At 53.7% G+C, this 19,377-nt stretch overlaps 1 protein-coding gene across 1 annotated transcript; it reads left to right on the top strand.

Moving 5' to 3' along the window:
* Nucleotides 1-4,932: 4,932 nt before the first annotated feature.
* On the top strand, nucleotides 4,933-19,046 carry vps72b (vacuolar protein sorting 72 homolog b). Its single transcript, XM_052045905.1, has 6 exons — nucleotides 4,933-5,132; nucleotides 9,867-10,019; nucleotides 11,924-12,047; nucleotides 13,415-13,600; nucleotides 15,870-16,014; nucleotides 18,117-19,046. The coding sequence occupies exons 1-6, from the start codon at nucleotides 5,016-5,018 to the stop codon at nucleotides 18,484-18,486; spliced, it is 1,095 nt and encodes a 364-aa protein (XP_051901865.1). The 5' UTR covers nucleotides 4,933-5,015; the 3' UTR covers nucleotides 18,487-19,046.
* Nucleotides 19,047-19,377: the final 331 nt, after the last annotated feature.

Genomic DNA, 19,377 nt, shown 5'->3' with positions numbered 1-19,377 from the left:
CACACGCTTCCTATAATGAGGTGACCAGAACTGAACACAAAACTCCAAGTGTGGTCTGACCAGAGTTCTATAGAGCTGCAACATCACCTCGTGGCTCTTGAACTCGATACCCAGACTAATGAAGGCCAACGCACCACACACCTTCTTAACAACCCTATCGACCTGAGCGGCAACCTTGAGGGATCTATGGACGTGGACCCCAAGATCCCTCTGTTCCTCCACACTGCTGAGAGTCCTGCCATTAACCTTGTATTCTGCCTTCTCCCTGTTTGCACGTTCTCCCTGTGACCCTCTGACCGCATGGGTTTCCCCCAGGTGCTCCGGTTCCCTCCCACATCCGACCGAGGAATGCTTCCGAGGGACACTGAAGATCGGTGCGGCCAATGCAAAGGCTTTGTAGGGAAGGACTGAGGTCTGGGGTCCTACAGCCAAGGTCTTTCGCCTCCTTCAAGGTCAAGTCGATTTTATTGTCACGTGGTAATCAGTTTATTATTGTCACGTACCGAGACAGAGTGAAAAACTTCACTTTGCATGCATGCATGCAGATCATTCCAAAATGTAAGTATACTGAGGTAGTACAAAGAGGACAGGAATAACGGAAGGATAAGATAGATTGAGAGATAAGGAATTCATCTTTATCGTACAAAAGGTCCTTTCAAAAGTCAGAGACTTTTTCCCAGGGCGACAATGGCTAACACGAGGGGACATAATTTTAAGGTGATTGGAGGAAGGTATAAGGGGGATGTCAGAGGTAAGTTTTTCACACAGAGGGTGGTGGGCGCGTGGAACGCACTGCCGGCAGAGGTTGTGGGGGCAGATACATTAGGGACATTTAAGAGACTCAGACAGATGAGTGATAGAGAAATGGAGGGCCATGTGGGAGGGAAGGATTAGATAGATCTTAGCGCAGGACAAAATGTCGGCACAACATTGTGGGCCGAAGGGCCTGTACTGTGCTGTAGTGTTCTATGTTCTACGGTGATGTTTACACCCAGGGTCTTGAAAAGCTCTCAACTACCTCAGCACCAACCTACACACCCCTAATCACTACCTCAGTGTCGGCACCCCGCCTCCCCTCTTTTGTCCACCTATCACTGCTCTGCTTTTCCCCCCTATGTATCGGGCTTCCCCTTTTCCTGTCTTCTGTCCTGAAGAAGGGTCCTGACCCGAAACGTTGACCGCCTGCTTTTCTCCACGGATGCTGCCAGGCCTGCTGAGTTCCTCCGGCATCACTTAGCAACACCGTGACCACTGTGCACTCCTTTCTCGTTCTAATTTTGTTGTCGCTTGTAAAAATTGTGCATATGTTTTTTATCCCCTGTGATTGCTATATATCTGATGCTCTGTGCCCGTGATGCTGCTGCAAGTGAGATCTTCATTGCACCCGTGCACACATGGACTTGTGCAGATGATGATAAACCCGGCTTTGAAACTCGATTGATACAAACAAGGGCGTGTACTCTGCCCTGCTTCCTGAAGTCAATGACCTGCTCGTTTGTTTTGCTGACATCGAGGGAGAGGTTGTTGTCTTGACACCACATCACTAGGCTCTCTATCTCCTTCCTGTACTCCACCTTGTTGTTGAGATCTGACCCGTGATGGTGGTTTCACCTGCAAACTTGTAGATAGAGTTAGAGCGGACTCTGGCCACGCAGTCGTATAGGGAGTAGAGGGCTGAGGGCGCAGCCTTGTGGGCACAAGTACGGTGGGGGTACAGGTACAATGAAAAGCTTGCTTGCAGCAGCATCACAGGAACATAGGTACAGACAACACACAGACCGTAAATTATACAAGACAGTGAAGAGAGAGAGAGAAAAATGACTGTGTACACTACCGGGCAGGCATGGTAGTGTAGCGGTTAGCGTAACGCTATTACAGCGCCAGCGACCCGGGTTCAATTCCGGCCGCTGTCTGTAAGGAGTTTGTACGTTCTCCCCGTGACTGCGTGGGTTTCCTCTGGGTGCTCCGGTTTCCTCCCACATTCCAAAGACGTACGGGTTAGGAAGTTGCGGGCGTGCTATGTTGGCACAGGAAGCGTGGCAACACTTGCGGGCTGCCCCCCAGAACACTCTATGCAAAAGATGCATTTCACTGGGTACATGTGACTAATAAAGATATCTTATATAAAAACAAGATCTTAGTGGAAAAAACACAAGACACAGTCAGAGACAAGTCCACGGCAGTGCAAGAGGTGGTCCGTAGTGTCCCGATGCTGAGGCAGTGATTAGGGTTGTGCTGGTCGGTTCAAGAACCGAATTGTTGAAGGGAAGTAGCTGTTCCTGAACCTGGTGGTGTGGGGACTTCAGGCTTCTGTACCTCCTGCCCGATGGGAGCTGCGAGAAGATGGCACAGCCCGGATGGTGGGGGATCTTTGACGATGGACGTTGCCTTCTTGAGGCAGCACCTCCTGTAGATGCTGTCAGTGGTGGAGAGGGCTGTGCCCATGACAGACCGGGCTATGTCCACTAATCTTGCGTTCCTGTGCATTGGAACTGCCATACGAGGCTGCGATGCAGCCAGTCAGGATATTTGCAACAGTGCCTCTATTCCTGGTTATTCAACATCTCAGAGGTTCTACCCTGGGCCCAGCATATGGATGCCACGGCACACCAGCAGCTCTACTTTCTTAGAAGTTTAAGGAGATTTGGCATATCATTGAAGACTCTACAGATGTACAGTGGGAAGCATTCTGACTGGTTACATCACAGCCTTGTGTGGAAACTCCCAATGCACAGGAACGCAAGAGGCTGCAGAGTGCGGTGGGACCCAGCCAGTTCCATCGCAGGCACAGCTCTCCCCACCATCGAGGACATCTACAAAAAGGCGATGTCTCAGGAAGCAACATCCACATCAGGGGACCCCCACCATCCAGGCCGTGCCCTCTTCTCGATGCTGCCACCAGGCAGGAGGTACAGGAGCCTGAAGACCCACCCCTCAAGGTTCAACAACAGCTTCTTCCCCACTGCCGCCAGGTTCTTGAACCCACCTGAAAAACCTTAACATTACCTCGGACTCTCTCTCTCTCTCAACTTGCAATAAGGCCACATTTGGGAGTATTGTGTTCAGTTTTGGTCACTCCGTTAGATGAAAGATGCTATTACCTGGAAAGAGTGCAGAGAAGATTTACGAGGTACGTTGCTGGGACTCGAGGGACTGTGTCATGAAGAGAGGTTGAACAGTTTGGGACTTTATTCATTAGAGCATAGGAAATCGAGAGGTGCATAAAACCATGAGGGGCATCGATAGGGTGAATGCGCAGTCTTTTACCCAGGGTTGGAGACTCAAGAACCAGAGGGCACAGGTTTAAGGTGAGAGGGAGAGAGATTTAATAGGAACCTGAGGGGCAACTTTTCCACCCAGAGCTGCAGAGGAAGTGGTGAGGCAGGTACATTAACAATACTTGGACAGGTCCACGGATGGGAAAGGTTTAGTGGGATACGGGCCAAACGCAGGCAAATGAATGAGCTTAGATGGGAATCTTGGTCGGCACGGACCAGTTGGGTGTCTCTGTGCAATATATGACTCTAGTGTTGTTATGTTTAAAATTTAGGTATAACGTATCATGTAGATATGTATAGTTTTATGTTATTTATGCTAAATTATGCTTGTCCTCATCTTGTGATGTTTTGTGCTGCTGAAAGAGCTAACTTTCACAGCATTTATACCCTGGATACGTCTGCCTAGGACAATCAACTCGAGGTGCTGGGTGGATGTTTGTTGCAGAACAGCACCGAGGGCTCCAGAACATCCTGCTGGATGACAGAGGTGTACAGGGGGACCACAGAACCACACGGCACAATACAGGCCCTTCGGCCCACCATGTTGTGCCACCCTTCAAACCACACCTAAGACTATCTAACCACGTATCCCTCTAACTTAAATTCCTCCATATGCTTATCTAACAATCTCTTGAACTTGACCAATGTATCAGCCTCCACCACCGCCCCAGGCAGCGCATTCCATGCACCAACCACTCTCTGGGTGAAAAACCTCCCTCTGACATCTCCCTTGAACTTCCCACCCAATACCTTAAAGCCATGCCCTCTTGTTTTGAGCATTGGCGTCCTGGGAAAGAGGCGCTGGCTGTCCACTCTATCTATTCCTCTCAATATCTTGTACATCTCTATCATGTCTCCCCTCATCCTCCTCCTCTCCAATGAGAACAGCCCTAGCTCCCTTAGTCTCTCCTCATAATCCATACTCTCTAATCCAGGCAGCATCCTGGTAAATCTCCTCTGCACCCTCTCCAACGCCTCCACATCCTTCCTATAATGAGGCGACCAGAACTGGGCACAGTACTCTAAGTGTGATCTAACCAGAGTTTTGTAGAGCTGCATCATTACCTCGTGGCTCTTAAACTCGATCCCCCGATTTACGAAAGCTAACATCCCATAAGCTTTCCTAACTACCCTATGCACCTGCGAGGCAACTTTCAGTGATCTGTGGATATGAACCCCCAGATCCCTCTGCTCCTCTACGCTGCCCAAAATCCTGCCATTTACCCTGTACTCCGCCGTGGAGCTTGTCCTTCCAAAGTGTACCACCCCAAGATCCCTCTGTTCCTCCACGCGGCTGAGAGTCCTGCCGTTAACCTCGTATTCTGCCTTCGGATCCCATCTCCCGAAGCGTGTATCACCTCACACTTGTCGGGGTCGAACAACAGACATTTTATTTTGTTCAAATTGTGTTCTTTCTTGTAGAAATTGTGTTTAATTTATGTTTAGTTGATGTGAATGTTGTGCACCTGATGCTGTGTGCCTGTGATGCTGCTGCAAGGGAGTTTTGCATTGCACCCGTGCCCACATGGACCTGACCATAAACTTGTCCATGGCATTGGGCTCCATGGATGCGCTCGGCACTCGATTGTTCCTTGATCGGTGCACTCGGCGAGCGATCATCACGCCTGGCAGCTGCCCTCCCTCCCCGGGGACTCGCGGGGCCGATCGACGCGCTCGCCGCTCGACGGGTCGCGCCTGGCCGTTGCCAAGGAGCGCCGAGCGCATCGAGCGGCGAGGATGAGCCTGGCGGAGAACAGGCCGTCGCGCAAAAATGCCGGCAACCGCATGTCGCGGCTGCTGGAGGCCGAGGAGGACGACGATTTCTACAAGACGACTTACGGCGGCTTCCACGAGGTGAGCGGCGGGGGCGGGGGCGGCGGCGGCGGCGGCGGCGCCGCCGATTCCCGGGCGGAGCCGGTCAAGCGGGCGGCGATGGCGGCTGGAGGGGGCGGGGACAACGGCCGTCCCCGCCTTCCAATTGGCTGGGGTGCCGCCCGTCGCTCAGGGGCCACGCTCGCCTCCTATTGGTCGCCGCCGCCGCCCGTCACAGCGCCCCGCCCCCTCCATTTGGCTGGGGTTGTCGCCCGTCGCTCAGGGGCCACGCTCGCCTCCTATTGGCCGCCGCCCGTCACAGCGCCCCGCCCCCTCCACCGCTGCCTCCCCGAGCCCAGAGTGAGGTGTCAATCAGCCTGGCGTTGCGGCTTTGATTGACAGGCGGTGCACGACAGCCGGAGGGGAGATGGGGAGGGGGAAGGGAGGGGTGCATACCCTCACCCCCATTGCATTGCACTATTGTGCGAAATGCAGTGCACCCTCCCTGCACTGGATGTGGTGTACGTGGATTTTTAGTATTGGGATTGGTTTATTATTGTCACTTGTACCGAGGTACAGTGAAAAACTTGTCTTGCAAACCGATCGTACAGGTCAATTCATGACACAGTGCAGTTACATTGGGTTAGTACAGAGTGCATTGATGTAGTACAGGTAAAAACAATAACAGTACAAAGTGTCACAGCTACAGAGAAAGTGCAGTGCAATAAGGTGCAAGGTCACGACAAGGTAGATCGTGAGGTCAGAGTCCATCTCATCGTATAAGGGAACTGTGCAATAGTCTTATCACCGTGGGATAGAAGCTGTTCTTGAGCCTGGTGGTACGTGCCCTCAGGCTCCTGTATCTTTTACCCGATGGAAGAGGAGAGAAGAGACAATGTCCCGGGTGGGTGGGGTCTTTGATTATGCCGGCTGCTTCACCAAGACAACGAGAGCTAAAGACAGAGTCCAAGGACGGGAGGCTGGTGTCTGTGATGCGCTGGGCTGTGCCCACAACTCTCTGCAGTTTCTTGCGGTCCTGGGCAGAGCAGTTGCCGTACCAAGCCGTGATACATCCAGATAGGATGCTGGATGTAAGGTATTTGTTAAGGTTCCTGGTGGAAGTCTCATTCATAAAGTCTGGAGGCATGGGATCCAGGGTAACTTGGCTGTGGATTCAGAATTGGCTCGCCCATAGAAAACAGAGGGTGGTTGTAGTCCTAATGTATTCCGCCTGGAGGTCGGAGACCAGTGGTGTTCTGCAGGGATCTGTTCTGGGACCCCTGCTCTTTTTCGATTTTTATAAATGACTTTGATGAGGATGTGGAAGGGTGGGTTAGTACACTTGCCGATGACATGAAGGTTGGTGGTGTTGTGGATAGTGTAGAAGGTTGCTGTAGGTTACAACAGGACATCGATAGGATGCAGAGCTGGGCTGAGAAGTGGCAGATGGAGTCCAACCCGGATACGTGTGAAGTGATACATTTCGGGAGATTGAATTTGAAGGCAGAATACAAGGTTAATGGCAGGACTCTTAGCAGTGTGGAGGAACAGAGGGATCTTGGGGTCCAGGTCCATAGATCCCTCAAGGTTGCCGTGCAGGTCGACAGGGTCAAGAGCCGCGAGGTAATGTTGCAGCTCTATAGAACTCTAGTTAGACCACACTTGGAGTATTGTGTTTAGTTCTGGTCGCCTCATTATAGAAAGGATGTGGAATCTTTAGAGAGGGTGCAGAGGAGATTTACCAGGATGCTGCCTGGATTGGAGAGCATGTCTTATGAGGATAGGTTGAGTAAGCTAGGGCTTTTCTCTTTGGAGAGGAGGATGAGAGGTGACTTGATAGAGGTGTACAGGATGATAAGAGGCATAGATCGAGTGGACAGTCAGAGACTTTTTTCCAGGGTGAAAGTGGCTAACACATGGGTGCATAAGTTTAAGGTGATTGGAGGAAGGTATAAGGGGGATGTCAGAGGTAAGTTTTTTACACAGAGAGTGGTGGGTGCATGGAACGCACTGCCGGTGGAGGTGGTGGGGGCAGATGCATTAGGGACATTTAAGAGACTCTTAGATAGACACATGAATGATAGAGAAATGGAGGGCTATGTGGGATGGAAGGGTTAGATCTTAGCGCAGGATAAAATGTCGGCACAACATCGTGGGCCGAAGGGCCTGTACTGTGCTGTAATGTTCTATGTTATATGCACGGCAAGATCCCACAAGGACCGAAGGGCCTGTACTGTGGTGTAATGTTCTTGTGTTCTGTGACCAGACAGTGAGCCACGTGAGTTGCAGGTTTCTGGGTCCGAGGGTTCTGTGGAAATATTGGAGTTTAGAGATTAGATGGTGATCTAATTGATCCGTAGAAAATTCGTGCAGGAACGTCAAATGGAGTTGTAGAGGTATACAGCATGGAAACAGGCCCTTCGGCCCAACTGGTCTGTGCTGACCAAGTTGCCTATCTGTGCTAATCCCATTTGCCCCGTATCCCTCTTAAACCCTTCCCATCCGTGTACCTGCCCAAGTGTCTTTTAAGTGTAATTGTCCCTGCCTCACCCACTTCCTCTGGCAGCTCGTTCCACATCCCCACCACCCTCTGCGTGAAGAAGTTACCCCTCAGAACCCCTTTAAATCTTTCCCCCTCACCTTAAACCTACGCCCCCCCCCCCCCAGTTTTGGGCTCCCCCTACACTGGGGAAAAGACTGTGATCGTCCACCTTATCTACGCGCCCTCATGATGTTATAAATCTCCAAAATGTCCCCAGCGCGTCACGGACACCAGCCTCCCCTCCTTGGACTCTTGTCTATACCTCTGGATGCCTTGGCGAAGCAGCTGGCCTAATCAAAGGCCCCACCCACCCGGGACATTCTCTCCTCTCCTCTCCCATCGGGCAGAAGATACAGGAGCCTGAGGGCACATACCACCAGGCTGAAGGACAGCTTCTACCCCACTGTGATAAGACTATTGAACGGTTCCCTTATACGATGAGATGGACTCTTGATCTCACGATCTACCTTGTTGTGACCTTGCACCTTATTGCGCTGCACTTTCTCTGTAGCTGTGACACTTTACTCTGTACTGTTATTGTTTTTACCTGTACTACCTCAATGCTCTCTGTACTAACTCAATGTAACTGCACTGGGTGATGAATTGACCTGTACAATTGGTTTGCCAGACAAGTTTTTCACTGTACCTTGGTACAAGTGACGATAATAAATTAATAAGGTCACCCCTCAGCCTGCTTCGCTCCAGGGAAATGGGACCAGCTTACGTTGGCACCTTGGTCGACATGGATGGGTTGGGCCAAAGGTCCTGTTTCCGTGCCGTATCACTCTATGAATGCGGAGAGAGTTCTAAGAGGACTTGAGGAGGTGGGCATGGGGATATTGTTTCCCTCGTCTGAGGTGCCTAGAGCAAGGGCTTGCAGTCTCTGAATAAGGGGTGTTCCCATCAGTTCGGAGGTGAGGGTGATGAATTCTGGAACTGCCTAGCAAGCAGCTCGGTCATTGAGTATAGTCAAGGCAGATGTTCTGGGAGTCGAGCAGCATGCAAGTAAGTGGTACTGAGGTAAAAGATCTTACTGAAGGGCAGAACAGGATCCAAATGACCTCCCCTCTTTCGCTTTTCGATATGTTCCATCTTTACATGTTACAGCTGTACAAAACTCTGGTCAGGCCGCACTTGGAGTATTGTGCGCAGTTCTGGTCGCCCCTGTTACAGGGAGGATGGGGAGGCTTCGAAGAGGGTGCAGAAGAGGTTCGCCAGGATGCTGCCTGGATTAGAGGGCATGAGCTATAAGGAGAGGCTGGACAAACTTGGGTTGTTTTCTCTGGAGTGGCGGAGACTGAAGGGAGAAGTTTATAAAATTAAAGACAGAATCTTTTACCCAGAGTAGAAATGTCAAGTACTGGAGGACGTGCATTTAGGGTGAGAGGGGGAAAGTTTAACGGAGATGTGCAGGGCAAGTTGTTTTACAGAGAGCGGTGGGGGCTGGAACAGGCTGCCAGGGGTGGGGGTGGAGGCAGATACGATAGAGGGGTTTAAGAGGCTGTTAGGCAGACACATGGATGTGCAGGGAATGGAGGGATAGAGCAGGCAGAAGAGATTTAGTTTAATTTGGCATCGTGTTCGGCACAGACGTGGTGGGCCAAAGGGCCTGTTCCTGTGCTATGTTCTTAAGTAGGGGATGTCTTATTCTTAAATTACAAACCTAAGCCGGATAGCCCAACTTTGGGAGACATCATCTCAGTGCCCACCCGATCAATCCCCCTCAGGGTCTTAAATGTTTCAATAAGATCACCTCTGATTCTTCGAAGCTGCAGTGAGTGTTGGTCCAACCTGCTCGATAAGGCAACCGATCCATCCTGGGATCCCACATTGTAATCCACCCAATTCCCAAATGTCAGACCATCGGTTGCTCAGCTTCTTCCAGCTTGTCTCACGGATTTGCTTTCGTTTGAGGCAGGTGCTTCCCCTCCTCGCGGCCCCTCTCGGTGCTCGATTGTTTGGCGTCACTTAAATTGTAATTTGTGAGATCTTGCCGTGCACAGCTGGGCCACCTCATTTACTCCGTGAGCGAGGCCCTTGGGTGTTTGGGGTAAAGGGGGGTGCTTCGTGATAGCCTGGGACACCGGGGTACAGGTGGGACACAGTGTGGACCACCGCTGATGACACTCTGCTCTCTTTCTCTTTCCTCTTGCATTGTCCCCCTCCCTCCCTCCCTCCCGCCATCCTCCCCCCACCTCTTCCCTCCCTTCCTCCCACCCCCCCACCGTCTGCAGGAGTCGGGGGATGACGAATACAACACGGACCAATCAGAGAGCGAGGACGAAGTGGACTCAGACTTCGACATCGATGAGGGGGACGAACCGGCCAGCGACCAGGAGGATGACGAGCCGCGCCGGAAGCGGCGTGTGATCACCAAGGTGTACAAGGTGAGTACGTGGGCAGGGGACGGGGGGTGGCAGTGGGGGGAGCAGAAGCCCTCCCCCGGAATCTCCAACAGCCAGCTCTTTGACAACAAGAGGCATCGCACCTCAGATGGTGGGGACTGGGGTCTGATTCCCACCCTCTGACATTCAGTGGCATTACCATCACTGAATCCCCCACTGTCAATATCCCGGGGGTTTACCACCGACCAGAGACTGAATGGTAGCAGCCTTCCACACACAAGGGCAGGTCAGAGGCTGGGGATCCTATGGTGAGTGACTCGCCCTCCCAGCCTGTCTGCCATCTACAAGGCTCAAGCCAGGAGGGCGATGGACACTCCCCACTTCCCTGGGTGGGGTTAGTCCATGCACTCCACATCCGCCACATTACCTCTCCCCCATCTACAGGGCACAGGTCAGGAGTGTGATGGGACACTCCCCACTTTCCTGGGTGGAATTAGTCCATGCACTCAACATCCGCCACATTACCTCTCCCCCATCTACAGGTCAGGGGTGTGACGGGATGCTCCCCACTTCCCTGGGTGGAGTTAGTCCATGCACTCAACATCTGCCGCATTACCTCTCCCCCATCTACAGGTCAGGAGTGTGATGGGACACTCCCCACTTCCCTGGGTGGAGTTAGTCCATGCACTTCACATCCGCCACATTACCTTTTCCCCATCTACAGGGCACGGGGCAGGAATGTGACGGGACGCTCCCCACTTTCCTGGGTGAGGGCGGCTCTAGCAACATTCCAGAAGCTTGACACTACTTGGGACAAAGCAGCCCACTCGATCGGCACCCCATCCACACCCACTCACTCACCTCACCACCGACACACAGTGGCAGCAGTTTGTACCATCTACAGGAGGCACTGCAGCAACTCACTGAGACTCCTCAGACAGCACCTTCCAAACCCACCACCTCTCCCGGCTGGAAGGACGAGGGCAACAAACACATGGGGAACACCACACCCTGGGAGTTGCCCTCCGAGCCACTCCCCGTCCCGACTCGGAAATATATCCCCGTCCCTTCACCGTCCAAGTCCTGGAACTCCCTCCCTGACACCACTGCGGGTGTACCCACACCTCAAGGACTGCAGCGGTTCAAGAGGGCAGCTCACTGCCACCTTCTCGGGGGCAACTAGGGACGGGGCAATTCAATGCTGTCTCAGCCTGTGAAGCCCACAGCCCTTGCACGAAGAGGAAACTCAGTGGGTAGAAGTACCTGTTCCCAGGTCCGAATAAGAAATTCAGTTTGTCCCCTTTGACTCTCACCAACTTTTATCGATGCACCATAGAAAGCATCCTATCTGGATGTATCACGGCTTGGTACGGCAACTGCTCTGCCCGGGACCGCAAGAAACTGCAGAGAGTTGTGGACACAGCCCAGCGCGTCACAGAAACCAGCCTCCCCTCCTTGGACTCTGCCTTTACCTCTCATTGTCTTGGTGAAGCAGCCAGCATAATCAAAGACCCCACCCACCCGGGACATTCTCTCTTCTCTCCTCTTCCATCGGGTGGAAGATACATGAGCCTGAGGGCACGTACCACCAGGCTCAAGGACAGCTTCTACCCCACTGTGATAAGACTATTGAACGGTTCCCTTATACGATGAGATGGACTCTGACCTCACGATCTACCTTGTTGTGACCTTGCACCTTATTGCACTGCACTTTCTCTGTAGCTGTGACACTTTACTCTGTACTGTTATTGTTTTTACCTGTACTACCTCAATGCACTCTGTACTAACTCAATGTAACTGCACTGTGTAATGAATTGACCTGTACGATCGGTATGCAAGACAAGTTTTTCACTGTACCTCAGTACAAGTTACAATAATAAACCAATACCAATATCATGCTGGATCTCTCCCTGATCCCCTAACTAGTGCCTGTTTCCTCTCTGTAGGAGCCAGTGAAGTCGAGTCGACCAAAACCCAAGCCCAGGAAGTCCCTCAGCACCCCAGGCACATCCGAGAAGGCGTATACCGAGAAGGGGGATGCCGCGGATCTCCCAGATGAATTTGGAGAATGTAAGAACCCGGTGATGCGCGTTGATCTCCCACAAACGCGAGCGGGTTGGGCTCGGAACCGGTGGCGACACGCGGTCAAGAGGTGCTGCCTTTCTGGGCGAGAGACTGAGTCTGTGGCGCAGCGGGTAGAGCCGCTGCCTGACGGCTCCAGAGACCCTGGTTCAATCCCGACCTCCAGCGCTGTGTGTGTGTGTGTGTGTGTGTGTGTGTGTGTGTGTGGAGTTTGCACGTTCTCCCTGTGACCGCATGGGTTTCCCCCGGGGGCTCTGGTTCCCTCCCACATCCCCACGACGTGTGGAGGGTCAGTGGGTTAATCGACCGCTGTAAATCTCCCCCCCCCACCAGTGTGTGGGTGAGGGGGAGAATCTGGGGGGAGCTGATGGGAAAATGTGGGGAGAATAAAATAGCAATGGGTGGTTGATGGTGAGCACAGACTTGATGGGCCGAAGGGTCTCTGTCTTTGCTGTGTGACCCGCCATCCTAGGAACCAGCCTGGTGAATTTTTTCTCTAGTCCTTCCATGGGAACTGTATCATAGAGACGTGTGTCATACCGCAGAGAAACCGGACCTTCGGCCGATTAACCCACCGACCCCGCACGTCATGGGGACGTGGGAGGGAACCGGAGTCCCCGGGGGGAGCCCACGCGGTCACGGGGAGAAGGTGTAAACTCCAGACACACACACACACAGACACACACATACACACAGACACACACATACACACAGACACACACACACACACGGGTCCTCTGGGGCTGTGAGGCAGCAGCTCTACCCACTTTGCCACTGTGTCGCCCCATTGGGTGGATATAACAGATGCCAGGGCCATTGTTGGAGGAGGAGTCCTGCTGTTGCTGGCGGTGGGATCTTGCTGTGCATGAACAGGAGGATCAGGGATGGTGTTGGGTTTCCAGCCAGTAGAGCCACCACTAACCATGAATTCTCTCCCCTCTCCCCCTCTCCCTCCTCCACCCCTTCCCCTCCCCTCTCCTCCCTTTCCCCCCTCTTCCCCCACTCCCCCTCATCCTCCCCACCCCCTGCCCCTCATCCTCCTCACCCCCTCCCCCTCATCCTCCTCACGCCCTCCCCTCACTTCTCCTCTCCCTTCCTGCCCATCACTTTCCACTCCCCCTCTCCTCCCCTCCCCCTCTCCAACTCCCCCTTTCTCAATCCCACCAACCGCTCCCCCTCCTCCCCCCTCTCCCCTCTCCCCTCTCTCCCCTTGCCCCTCCTCCCTCTACTACCTCCTCATCCCCCCTTCCTCACCTCCCCTCTCCCTTCCTGCCCTCCCCTTTCCCCCACTCTCCCCCTCTCCCCCCTCCCCCTCTCCCTCCCCCTCTCTCCCCCCCCCACCCCCGCCGCTGCAGACAGCCGTAAGTCCGTGCGCCAGTCGACGACGGAACACACCCGGCTGACCTACCTGCGGGTTCAGGAGCGGCAGGTGCAGCCCCGGCGCCTGCGCAAGGCTCCGCACGCAGAGACACACCAGCTCAGCCAGGAGGAGCTGCTGGCGGAGGCCAAGATCACCGAGGAGATCAACCTGCGCTCCCTGGGTAGGTGCGGCACGGCGGGGCGGGGCGGGTCGCTCGCTCGACGCGCAGTCGTCCAGCACCGTGGCACAGAGGGCTGAGCCACTGCCTCATGGCCCCAGAGATCCAGGTTCGATCTCGGCCTCCAGTGGAGTTTGTGTGGGATCCCCCCCACCCCCAAGCGCTCCGGTTGCCTCCCACATCCCAAAGGAGTGACACCTCCTATCTTCCCAAAGCCTGTCCCCCATCTACAAGGCTGAAGTCAGGAGTGTGAGGGAACACTCCCCACTTTCCTGGGTGGAGTTAGTCCATGCACTCCACATCCGCCACATTACCTCTCCCCCATCTACAGGGCACAGGTCAGGAGTGTGACGGGATGCTCCCCACTTCCCTGGGTGAGGGCGGCTCCAGCAACATCCGGAAGCTCGACACCACCCGGGACAAAGCAGCCCACTCGATCGGCGCCCCATCCGCCCCCACTCACTCACCTCACCACCGACGCACAGTGGCAGCAGTTTGTACCATCTACAGGATGCACTGCAGCAACTCGCCGAGACTCCTCAGACAGCACCTTCCAAACCCACCACCTCTCCTGGCTGGAAGGACGAGGGCAACAAACACACGGGGAACACCACCCCCTGGGAGTTGCCCTCCGAGCCGCTCCCCGTCCTGACTTGGAAATATATTCCCCGTTCTGTCACTCTCCAAATCCTGGAAATCCTTCCCTGACAGCACTGCGGGTGTACCCACACCTCAAGGATCACAGCGGTTCAAGAGGGCAGCTCACCGCCACCTTCTCAAGCGCTTCCTCCTACAAAAGGCAGAGCAAGATGAAAAGGGGATACAGAGAGAATTAGTCCGGGAATGGGATTGCTGCATGAGCCAGCATAGTGGGCCGAATGGTCTCCTACATTGTAAGGAAGGGTGTAAACCGTCAAACACCAATCAATCCCATTTCATTCTCCCCACATTCCCATCAAATCCCCCCCAGATTCTGCTCCTCACCCACACACTAAGGGGGCAATTAACCCACCGACCCCGCACGTCATTGGGACACTGTGGGAGGGAACCGGAGCACCCGGGGGGAAACCCAAGGGGTCATGGGGGAACGTACACACACACACACACACACACACACACACACACACACACACACAGCGCCGGAGGTCGGGATTGAACCCGGGTCTCTGGAGCCGTGAGGCAGCGGCTTTACCCGCCGCGCCACTGAGGTCGAGTAGACTGGATTCAATGAAACGTGCAGAATAATTAACGCGCTCGATGAGATAGGTATTGGGAGGGTGTTTCAACTGGCTAGAAACAGGAGTCACAAAAAGGGGCAGTCCACTTGGGATTGACATGAACAGGAATTTCTTTACCCAGATGATGGTGAATCCTCGCAATTCCCAGTCCCGGAATTTCAGTCAGTGAGTATGGAGGTCATGATTTCAGTAGATATAAAGGTAATGAAGGAACTGGTATTTGGTAATTGGTTTATTATTGTCACACGTAACAAGGTACGGTGATAAACTTTTGTCTGCGAGCCATCCAGACAGATCATTCCGTACATAAGTACATCGAGGGAGTACAGAACCAGAATATAGTGTTACAGTTACAGAGAGAGTACAGTGCAAGCAGACAATAAGGTGTAAGGGCCACGACGAGGTAGATTGTGAGATCAAGAGTTCATCTTTTAGCGCGAGAGAGGTCAGTTCAAGGGTCTGATGACAGCAGGATAGAAGCTGTCCTTGAGCCTGGTGGTATGTGCCCTCGAACTTTTGTATCTTCTGCCCGACAGGAGGGGAGAGAAGAGAGAATGTCCGGGGTGGGAGGGGGTCTCTGATTATGTCGGCTGCTTTCCCCGAGGCAGCGGGAAGTGTAGACAGAGTCCACAGAGGGGAGGCCGGTTTCCGTGACGCGCTGGGCTGTGTCCGCAACTCCCCGCCGTCCCAGGCAGAGCAGTTGCCGTACCAAGGCGGGATGCATCCGGATAGGATGCTTTCTGCGGTGCGTCGGTAAAAATTGGCGAGAGTCATCAGGGACATGCCACATTTCCTTAGCCTCCTGAGGAAGTAGAGGCGCTGGTGAGCTTTCTTGTCTGGCGCAGTGAAGAAGTGTAGCAGATTAGTCGTGTGTGTGTGTGTGTTTGTGTGTGTGTGTGTGTGTGTGTGTGTGTGTGTGTGTGTGTGTGACCCGCAACCCTGCGCTGGGAACCCTCTCCCTTCCCCCTTCCCCCTCGGAGGGTCTTGCCTCTGTTCCCCTGACCACCCCTGCCGCTCTACCTGTCCGCCCGCAGAGAACTACGAGCGGCTTGAGGCGGACAAGAAGAGGCAGGTGCTGAAGAAACGCCGGTGCGTTGGACCGACCATCCGCTTCCACTCCGTCACCATGCCCCTGGTCACGGAGATCAGCGTAAAGGAGGAGAATGTGGACGTTGAGGGGTGAGTGAGGGGGTGGTGGGGGGAGACGCTGGGGACAGATAAATACTCTGCATGACTCTCCTACCTTTGATGAAATGCAGGATTAGTAAACCGGTTTCTTATTGTCACATGTGCTGAGGTACGTGTGCATCCACCCAGATCGTTTCATCACATTGTCGTCCCGATTTTAAGTTCCCACTTCTGTCTGCTGCAAAGTAACACGTTGCCACCAGGTTGATTCAGTTAAAACGCGTTTATTAGCAGTTTACCGCCAGGGAGGGGTCTCTTCGGCACTCGTTGAGAGTCGCTTCCCGAGGTCTCCGCAGTCCAAAGGAGCAGACGGTAATTTATACAGATATTGTCACGCACACTTAAGGAATCCGGCTCCACGGGTTTCGGTCAGGCCTCGGAGATCCAAAGGCAGACATCGCACCCATTGTCCAATATAATTGATTTACAATCAAGAGATTCAAAGACAGGTATCATCCACCTTGTTTAAAACAAGCTTCATCCAGTCTGTTTATTACACCCACCACCCTTATTGTCTAGTATATTGGCCTGTCACCAAGGTTCTGGACACAGCAATTATCACCTATCCCTGAGTCAGTAGCTTGCCTGCAAGTTATTTTTCCATCGGTTATATGTACAGTTACAGCCAGTCACAGTTTCTTAACCCTTTACTTCCTCAACATCAGCACATCGAGGTAGTACAAGGGAAACGGTAAGATCTCTTTACTAGTCATATGTACGTCGAAACACACAGTAAAATGCATCTCTTGCGTAGAGTGTTCTGGGGGCAGCCCGCAAGTGTCGCCATGCTTCTGGCGCCAACGTAGCGTGCCCACAACTTCCTAACCCGTACGTCTTTGGAATGTGGGAGGAAACCGGAGCACCCGGAGGAAACGCACGCAGACACGGGGAGAACGTACAAACTCCTTACAGACAGTGGCCGGAATTGAACCTGGTTCGCTGGCGCTGTAATAGCGTTACACTACCCGCTACACTACCATGCCTGCCATAACAAAAGCAATAACAGAATGCAGAATAAAGTGTCACAGTTACAGAGAAAGTGCAGTGCAGGCAGACAATAAGGTGCAAGGGCCACGACGAGGTAGATCGTGAGGTCAAGAGTCCATGTTATTGTCCAACAGTCTTACAACAGCGGGACAGAAGCCGTCCTTGAGCCTGGTGGCACGTGCTTTCAGACTTTTGTATCTCCTGCCCAATGGGAGGGGGGAGAAGAGAGAATGTCCGGGGTGGGAGGGGTCCTTGATTATGTCAGCTGATTTCCCGAGGCAGCGGGAAGTGTAGACGGAGTCCACGGAGGGGAGGCTGGTTTTCAGGTGTCGAGCTTCCTGAGGGTTATTGAAGCCACACTTATCCAGCCAATTGGGGAGGGTTCCATCACACTCCTGCCCTGTAGATGGTGGAGAGGTAATGTGGCGGATGTGGAGTGCATGGACTAATCCCACCCAGGGAAGTGGGGAGCGTCCCGTCACACTCCTGACCTGTAGACAGGGGAAAGACCTTGGGGTGTCAGGAGGTGCATCACTCCCCCTGGGATCCCCAGCCTCTGACTTGCTCCTGTAGCCACGGGATTCCTGTGGCTGGTCTGGTTGAATTTCCAGTCAGTGGTGACCCCCAGGATGTTGATGTTGGAGGACTGGGCGATGGAAATGTCAAGGGGTGGTGGTTAGACTCTCCCGTTGGAGAGGGGCACTGCTCTGTGGTGTGAATATTACTTGTCCCCTACCAGCCCAGGTCTGAGTGTTCTCTCGGCCTTGCTGTATGCAGGTTCTCATCATTGGATACCCAGCCCCTGTAGATGGTGGCAGAGAGAGGGGATGTCCAAAATAGTGAAGGGGTTTCACTCTGTGTCTGACCCCGGGAATGTGTGACGGGACAGTGTAGGGGGAGCTTCACCCTGTGTCTGACCCCGGGAGTGTGTGACGGGACGGTGTAGAGGGAGCTTCACTCTGTGTGTCTGACCCCGGGAGTGTGTGACGGGACGGTGCGGAGGGAGCTTCACCATGTGTCTGACCCCGGGAGTGTGTGATGGGACGGTGTGGAGGGAGCTCCCACCCTTGCCCCTGACCCTCTGTTTCGGATCTCTCTCTCCCCAGACTGGACCACGAGCCGCAGCCAACGGCAGAACCGTCCCAGACTCCAGTCCTGGCCCCGGTGGGCAGGTGCCTGCGGAACTTCATCACCTTCAGCGACGACGCCACCTTCGAGCGCGCCTTCCCAAAGGCCCGGCCCCCCAAGGTCCCCGCCCGCGAGCTGTGCCCCGTCACCCACAAGCCAGCCCTCTACCGCGACCCCATCACCGACATCCCCTACGCCAACACGCGCGCCTTCAAGATCATCCGGGAAGCCTACAAGAAGTACATAACGGCCCACGGGCTGCCCAGCAACCAGGGCGGTGCCCAGCCCGAGCAAATCAGCCGCAGTCGCCAGAGGATCATCATCAAACAGGCGGCGCCCACTACCTGAGGCGAGGGGAGGGGCTGGCATGTGGGGGTGTGGGTGGGGACTGTGCCTTTAAGGCCCTCCCCCTCCCCCACCCCCCAATTCCCCCTCCCGTCCTAAGAGAACAGTGGGATGTGGGAGTGTTGCATCGGCTCCTGGGTCGGTGTAGAGGGAGCTTCACTCTGCGTCTGACCCCGGGAGTGTGTGATGGGACGGTGCGGAGGGAGCTTCACTCTGCGTCTGACCCCGGGAGTGTGTGATGGGACGGTGTAGAGGGAGCTTCACTTTGTGTCTGACCCCGGGAGTGTGTGATGGGACGGTGTGGAGGGAGCTTCACTCTGCATCTGACCCCGGGAGTGTGTGATGGGGCAGTGTGGAGGGAGCTTCACTCTGCATCTGACCCCGGGAGTGTGTGATGGGACGGTGCGGAGGGAGCTTCACTCTGTGCCTGACTCATGTTGTTCCTGCCATCTTGAAGGGGCAGTGTGTGACTGAAATAACAACCCTGTGGGTGCTCAAAACCTACCTTCATGCCCTTAAATGTGTCTTTTTGTTTAGTAATAAAATATGCAAAATAATTACGAGTTGTTCCCCTTGTACAAACTTGTAGGTTTTATCGAGAAAGACGTTTGGGAGCTTCTTGAGATTGCGGTGAGTGACATTTTGCGAGCTTGCAAATTCCTCAGGGAACAGTGCACTGGGAAGGGTGTCAGGTTGTAGACCTGGGACAGATACCCCCATCTCTTTGAGTCACTTTTCAAAGACCGTGAACCAGTTCGCTGTTTTTTTTAATTTAAGTGTTTATTAACTAAAAGCACTACAAAAGGACAACCAGTGTCAAAACACTACAACTAATACAGAAGAAAAGAACACTAAGCAGCTACAGAACTGCAGCAAAATAACACTAAACGCCCA

This window comes from Pristis pectinata, chromosome 40 (genome assembly GCF_009764475.1).
Source record: "Pristis pectinata isolate sPriPec2 chromosome 40, sPriPec2.1.pri, whole genome shotgun sequence".
Taxonomy (NCBI): Eukaryota; Metazoa; Chordata; class Chondrichthyes; order Rhinopristiformes; family Pristidae; genus Pristis; species Pristis pectinata.
This window is presented reverse-complemented; position numbering and strand designations above follow the sequence as displayed.

What these genes read in the sequence shown, in the direction of transcription:
- vps72b (XM_052045905.1), top strand. Translation starts at nt 5,016, where the DNA reads ATGAGCCTGGCGGAGAACAGGCCGTCGCGCAAAAATGCCGGCAACCGC. An exon ending in CTTACGGCGGCTTCCACGAG is followed by an intron (nt 5,133 to 9,866) that starts GTGAGCGGCGGG and finishes CACCGTCTGCAG; the next exon opens with GAGTCGGGGGATGACGAATA. An exon ending in GAGAATGTGGACGTTGAGGG is followed by an intron (nt 16,015 to 18,116) that starts GTGAGTGAGGGG and finishes CTCTCTCCCCAG; the next exon opens with ACTGGACCACGAGCCGCAGC.